This window comes from Cariama cristata, unplaced genomic scaffold, assembly GCF_000690535.1.
Source record: "Cariama cristata isolate BGI_N322 unplaced genomic scaffold, ASM69053v1 scaffold40238, whole genome shotgun sequence".
NCBI classification, from domain to species: Eukaryota; Metazoa; Chordata; class Aves; order Cariamiformes; family Cariamidae; genus Cariama; species Cariama cristata.
The window spans coordinates 4674-12157 of record NW_009631403.1 but is presented as its reverse complement, the minus strand read 5'-3'; the positions used below and the strand labels follow the sequence as shown (position 1 = coordinate 12157).

Genomic DNA, 7484 nt, shown 5'->3' with positions numbered 1-7484 from the left:
TTCAGCAGAATTTGACAAAAAGTCTAAGAAATTTCCATCCTTTTGTACAATCCAACAAAAAACATACAGGTATACACCTAAATGTTGTTAACTGTTTCAAATGTTTCTTTTTATGTATTGAAGCAGGATGGAAACTGCATACTCAAATGAGATGAACTTCTGCTACTTAAACAAGAATGAAAATTATAATTTTTAAAATGAATATTCCACTATCTATACATAGGAAAGAATAAATAATTTTTGAGACTCTGCACTAAAATAGAAGAAGCTTCCTATAAAGCTTTTCTTTATCATCTTAATTTTTATTTAATATCTTGAGAACATTAGATTAAAGCATTCAGTTAGGAAGGAAACTTCATTTCAGCATTTCCTTGGTGCTGTTTTATTTCTAGCTAGTCATTTTGAAGCATCCTGGAAAATTCCATATACTCTTTCTATATATTTCCTTTGCTATTGTTGTTGGTGATCATCATGCTGGTAAGAAAATAGCTTGCTTCTCTACAGAAGATCAATTTGCTTCTCCTGTCTTGTTCCTTTAGTCCTTTCTTTTCAAATAATTCCACATTTGATAATATCAAATTCATTGTGATGTTACTGTATGGATGGAACTGGTTATGAGAAAAAGCTGATAAGAAATATGTTGATAAGCTGTTTAGCAGTACATGCCATTGCAGTCCTGCTTAGACAGGTGCTGATGAGTTTTTATGATTTGCCTAAATGTGGCACTGTATGATGCAAATTGGTTTCTTTGCTACATAGCTATCAAGGATACTTGCAACCACCTATGCTAAAGGAATTTTGTAGAATGAATAATGGTCATCTTTGTTTATTTTAGTGAATTTCAGTACTAAATTTTTTTGCATAGAGCTGTACTTTTACTGACAAGTAGTAGAATAACTGTGCATACCAGATTATTACAGAAAACCTTACTGGTTTTGGCAAGGAACACTGCTTGTTGTAGACCATTGTGTGAAACCATGATGTTCCTACCCAACAAAATTAAACTTCTTTTGCTCACATGTATAAAATTGTTCCAAGTAATCAGAAATAAATTTTTATCAGAAGTAATTAAGATATCTTTCTAAAGGTTAAAAACCAACCAAAAGTTAAATGGCTGTTGGTAAAATCTATGATTTTATTGCAAACAGATGTGAGATAAGATCTGATATGACTAATAAATCTTAGTGTTCAGGGATCACTTCCCATTATTCCTGTCTGATTCATAGTAATACATATTTTTAAAATAATTCAGTTATACTGTTCCATATCAAGTTTTGATCTTCTGTTGTTTGGGGCATCGCCTTCCATTTAGGAAATCCCTGAGCTCTGTAGGAGCTGGAAGAATATTTTCAAGAATCACTTCATATGTGCCCTGGTTTTTATGCTATTCCATAAGCTAACAAGCATATACTACTAACCACTGTTGAAGACAGAATATTGGGCTAAATGAACCTTTTGTCTGGTCCAGTACAGCTGTTTTTATGTTCTTACAGTTTTCATGGATCTTCTTACATAGATAAAAATCTGCCCACACTAATGATTTTGTAACTATTCTTTTTGGCTTGCATATGTCATTATGAGTAAGAACTTGGTCTGAAACAGTTCACGGAAAGACAACATACCATCATAATACTATCAAAATTAATAAGGTCATTGTGTATGAGAAATTACACTTCTGGATTTAATTTTCAGATACTTTAGATGTTGAGATATTCTAGGATGAAGAGTTAATGTAAGAGGGGAAAACTAACGCTAATGTTATCTTTCGCAATTCTTTTGGCCAAATGAAGCCTTTGGATTACAGATTTCCCAACTTGGGGCTCTGCTGAAGAGAAGAGCTAGTACCCATGTGTATATTTTTATTGCCTTGCGTAAATGAATAACTGAAGATGACAAAAGATCTTACTTACACAGTCAGGTTCAGTGTCAGCTGTGCTAACCAAAAAACATATCTGGAAATTTGCCTAAAAGTATAACATTAGTATCTTAATATTAGGAAAGGTATGGAAATCACAACTTTTATTTCCAAGTATTAAGATAATTAACCCTTGGGATGTTAGCTTGATGTGGTCAAAAATGAGTCTTTTCCATAAATATTATATAAACTGTCTTTGGTAAATACACACAACATGAGAAATTACACGCTGCAGGAGTTCAAATTGGTATGGTATGGCTCATTAGCAGCTCAAGTTAGGCAAAAATAGAGGAGATTTGTAACTCATGGAATAAAAATCCATCAAAGACTGTTCAGTAGAAGAGTATCAGCTGTGGCTTAAGAAGTTCCTGAGCCATAGTGTCCTGGAGGCTGGGAAATGTATAACAAGTCCTGGTGTATGTCTGCCAGCCTTCTGTAGTCTTCCAAAGGCTGTTTTCTACTGGCAATTGCTGACCACAGGGACTCTGAGATAATCTATTGCTCTAATTCAGATTAATTGTTTTTATGTTCTAAAATCACTAGGTATATATTTATTTAAAAGTGTGTCAATGTGCGTGTATATAAAGTTTGGCATCCAAGCTTTTAAACAAAAAATTTGTACTTGGAATTCTTTAAAAAGGGAGATTGCAAGTATTAAAATGTTGGTAATATGTCATGTATTTTTTTTTTGCTAATTCATTATTCTATAGATTTAGGATTACCTTGGAATTTTTTTTTATTATTTATGTTAAGCATTGCATGATATAACTTGCAATTTATTTTTCTGAAAACAGGTGATTTTATAATAAACATAAAATCACACATTTTTTATAAAAATGTGGTGCTTGTTACATCAGAAAAATATTACTGCATGCTGCCCTGTATTTTGTAACCTTTGGTTTATGCAGGAATATGCTGAATTTCAGTATCGGAGGAGGCACAGACAGCGTCGACGTGGAGACATGCACAGTCTGCTGAGTAATACTCCAGATCCTGATGACCCCAGTGAGAGTACATTAGGTATGTTCCTGCCTGGGGCTGGTTTTTTTTTCCTCTTCCTACTTCAGAAATTGCTAGTAGTGACCATAGTGTTTGTTCTTCTGTGGATACACTTTAAAGAAGTTTCAAATACATTGCTGTATTTTCCAGGATACAATATAAAGGGTTATTTTTGCATTTTTGTACGTGACCTTAGAAGTGTTGCTGACTTCATTATGGTTGCTCCTCTTTTTAAAGAGAAATGCATTGATCTTCTCACTAACAACTCCTCAGCTATTTAGGGCAGGTTTGCTTTTCTGAAGACATTTTGAAGGGCACATACTTCATACCACAGCCTTATCTATATACCAGCTCTTTCATGCCAATTAAAAAGACCAGTTGTGCATAGAGTGTAGAAGAGGGTTCCTCTGCTACAGGCCTGCTGGAAAATAAGTCATAAGGCTGTAACCCTGCTCAGAAACTCCTGTGTTGGCAAAGACAGCCAGGAAGCAAGTTGGCATGAGCTATGACTTCCAGCATGCTGCTTTTCTAAGCAGTGCTACGGCTGGTAGCGCAGTCCCTTAAGGTCACTGTAACTTGGCTGTCTGGGCTGTCTCCGCTCTGCCACGACCTTTGCAAAGGTACAAAAATAGCTCGAATCCAAATCATGCTGTGACGCTGTTTCTTCAGTGCTGCCAGTTGTATGCTTAGTCTCTAAGCCATGCTGCGCTGCACGAACTCTCATCGCTGTGCCTCACGAACTTAAATCCAATACATAGCTTGTCTTTTAAAAACAAAAGGAGAAATCCTTTACTGAGGAGAAATAAACATGTATTCTTAATTTTGGTGAGCTTTGGTCCTTCCCTATTACAAGTAAAATGCAAAACCATCTTGTTAATTTGAGTACTAGAACTTGACTGAACACTTCGATATTGTAGTGATGACCAGTGCATACTGTTAAAGCATGCAAGAGGGAATTAGTTTGTCTCACCTTATTTCATTTTGAGTTTTGAAGTGGAAAATTGCGTTTTCCAAAGTCAACATTTATTTTAATCACAGAACAGTCTGGAAACAGCATTTTATTTCTGTTTTTTTGTTGGTTGTTTTAAGAAAACAGCAATGTCAGTAATTGCTGAGGTATACACTCATGACTCTACTCTTAATTGTGCTGCAATGTTACGGTAAAAATTAATGTAATGTTAACATTACAGCTGAGTCGTCTTCGAAAGAACAGAGAAATGGGCAAACATTGGTTGTAATCCACCTGTAAATGCATCCTGTGTTGTGTGCATGTGCAGTGTTTTTCAGGACTTCCCATAAATCATGTACGTGCCTTAGAAGCACTTTACCCCTCCTGCCAACAGGCTCATGCTCCTGATGGCATACTCTATCCTTTCAAAGAGAAGGAGAATGGTATTGAGAGCAGAAAGGCACAAATGAGCCAGGCAGTCACTCCTAAAACAGTGGGACTGGTGTTTTGCCACTGTGTAAAAGTTGGTGTGGAAGGAGTGTTCTGGATTATTTCATTCAGTGTGAATAAAGACATAAAATTACACAGCTGGAATCCAAAGGGAAGGAAGAAATTCTGTCAGTAAATAATAGTGAAGAAGACTTCCTCACTGATTCTTCATCTGGTTTTGTTTCAATTGCCCAAACAGACACTCAGGAAGGTGGCAGTAGTAGAAGACATGGCACCTCCATGGTGAGTTCAGCTTCTATGGGTATTCTGCGCAGCTCTTCGCTTCATGACTATACCCCTGTCAGTCGCTCTGAAAACCAGGATTCTCTTCAGGTATCTCCCCTAATCTCTTTTCCATTCTCTCTGCTTTGCTTGCCTTCCTCTGCTCTGCTTTTCTGTGTCACTTTGCCTGTCTGCAAATTTTCTTAATTCTTCGATGAGAAAAGGAGAATCTAGGACAAGTTATACATTCACACTGGTAAGAATTGCTAAACAATCACTAATGTAACAATAGTCACCTTTTAAATTCTTTTATCAACTATGTCAGTAAAAATTGATTCTGATAAATGACACGTAGGAATAATGAATTAATTTCAGATTTGAGCCCAAAATTACTTTTCATCCAACATATGTAACAAGATGAAAGTTTTATTCTGAAAGCAACCTTATGTATTTCCACAGGCTCTGAGTTCTCTGGATGAAGATGACCCAAACATCCTACTAGCTATTCAGTTATCATTACAAGAATCTGGCTTGGCCATAGATGAAGAAACTAGAGACTTTCTAAATAATGAGGCATCTTTAGGAGCAATAGGTACCTCTTTGCCTACAAGACTGGACTCTGCTCCGATAAGTATAGATAATCCAAGAGGCGCGTTAAGCAGTTCTGAGCTGTTAGAACTTGGTGACAGTCTGATGAGACTAGGCACAGGCAATGATCCCTTTTCAGCTGATCATCTTCATTCACACCCCTGCAGCGATACAAGAAGTGGATTATACTCAACATCTAGTGACGCTGATTCCAGCAGTCAAGATCCCAACACCAATGAAAATCTACTTGGAAATATTATGGCCTGGTTTCATGACATGAACCCACAGAGTATTGCTCTGATCCCCTCAACAAGTACAGAAACGGATGAGGATTCACAGCAACCCAGTACTGAAGATGGGTCAGCAGGGCAACCAAATCTTACAGACACAGGGCTGGAGCCTCAGGAAAAGCATGCACTGTTTGAGGATGCACTCAAAAATGAAGGCAGAGGAACCCAAACAGAGGAAGGCCCTTCTGAAGAAACCGTTATTCCAGGTGAAACAGTATCACAAAGTGGCGATAATAATAGGGAGGTAACAAGCACCCTGGCTGCTTCAGGAGATACTTCAAGTCAGACTCCTCAAACCTCAAGTGAGTGGATTGAACATGTGCATCTGGTATGAATAAAAACAAAATCTGGAGTAAATGAATGGCAGTGACAGATCGTACAGTGTGTGGAGTAAGCATTACGGAGGCTTTGATCCACCTAATTACAGCTCAGTTCTAACCACTGATGAAACAACAGATATTTAGGAGTTCTCTTGAATTGTAGTTCTTTATAATAATGTGAACCTTTCAAGGAATATCCTTTGCATTTAATTAGGTAGTCCTTGCCTTTTTGCTCTCAAGAAAGAGGAATAAGTAGGTTGTATTCGACATTCCTAATACAATGCAGCATCTGTTTAGCCTTAGGTTGATGATCCTTAACTTGAAAGTACAGATTAAAGGCTTACACTGATTATTTTGGTTGGTTTTCCTAAGAAATAGTTTATTCCATTTTTTAGAACTCATTCTTTCACCAAAATAACATTTAGCAATTCATTTGCATTTTGTTTTTGTTTTCCGTAACTTTTCCTTACTCATTGTTCATTTTTGTTAGCAGTGTGAACGGAGGTATTTATGCTTCTCTTTAGTACTGCTCCAGGAACAAGTTTTAGGGGATATTCTTTCCCACTAAAATCAAAGATTTTTTCATGTCTATTTACAGTCCAGATGTGCCAAACTGTGAATAGTTAGCTGGCGGTAGCCTAACGAAACAGTGCAGTGTTACTCTATCAAACTAATCCTACAATTCTTAGCAGTGAAAGAAACCACTGGGTAGCATTGCTTCTCTAAATTTAACTGGCATATGTTGCCATGGTGACTGCATTTAATTAAATGTAGCCTGTATCTTAAGTTAATAAAACCTAATGCTGCTGTTAAACAGTTATTTTAAATATTAAAATACAGTGAGTTAGCAACAGCTATGCTGTATTTTAAGAGACACTTTAATGGAAGTGCAATCATAGTTCTTTGTTTTCATAATTCTACAAAGCATTCTATGCACTAGTGGTGCAATTACTTTTAATAACATTTTATAAAAACATAGGAATACAGAATTTTCATATATTAGCCGGTCCCACAATTAAAGTTCAGATAACACATTCTGTTCAACATGTTACGGTGCCTTTGCCTAACCCAACTGGATAGTTGCCACAGTTAAACAAGTAATTCAAATTCAGTGTCTGTTCTGGAGTAATTATGCTATTAATTGCAAAGACCTCCATAAAACCACCCATGGCCTTGCCTTTACAGTAAATAAATAAATGTTCAGTCAGTGTTTTTGCATAAACAAAACACTGCTAGGTATTTGTTCAATTGCACAATTTTCATTTGCTGTGTGATTACTGTTTAGTGTAAAAAAAAATTTAAAAAAAAATAACCAAACCACAAAACCCCCTTTTCCTAGTTGTTGTACCGTGAAAAAAAAAAAACTGGTTTTAGAATTGCTTAAAAGCATCAATCTACAGTTAGTGAGATACAATGGTACAGTATGTAATTACAACTAGAGTAAGTTGTTGAAATGGCTGTTTTAATTACATATAATCAAAACTTGTCATAACATGAGCAAATTGCATACACTCCATTTTAAGTTTTGCTTAACTGTTACCAGAGATTTGTTGATATGATATAAAAGTTTATTACTACTGAGTATGTATAGGCAAGTGTCATGATAGCAAAGTTTATGTATTGATTACTGTGAGTTCAAGTGAGTGTTTTGGTAACTAATTCATGCAAATCCAGCTTTTGAACCTTGCAGTAATGAGGTTCATATTAGTAAA

The 7484-nt window shown here is 36.0% G+C and overlaps 1 protein-coding gene across 1 annotated transcript in view; it reads left to right on the top strand.

The window, feature by feature from the left end:
* The window catches only part of ANKIB1 (ankyrin repeat and IBR domain containing 1), a gene marked incomplete at its 5' end in the record, with an annotated part of 36365 nt that extends 29284 nt beyond the window's left edge, over window positions 1-7081 (top strand). Inside the window, 3 exons of the mRNA XM_009705929.1 lie at window positions 2824-2935; window positions 4552-4685; window positions 5034-7081. Coding sequence (XP_009704231.1) covers window positions 2824-2935; window positions 4552-4685; window positions 5034-5786 — 999 coding nt within the window. The remainder of the gene's footprint in view (window positions 1-2823; window positions 2936-4551; window positions 4686-5033) is intronic.
* Between the last annotated feature and the right edge of the window lie 403 nt (window positions 7082-7484).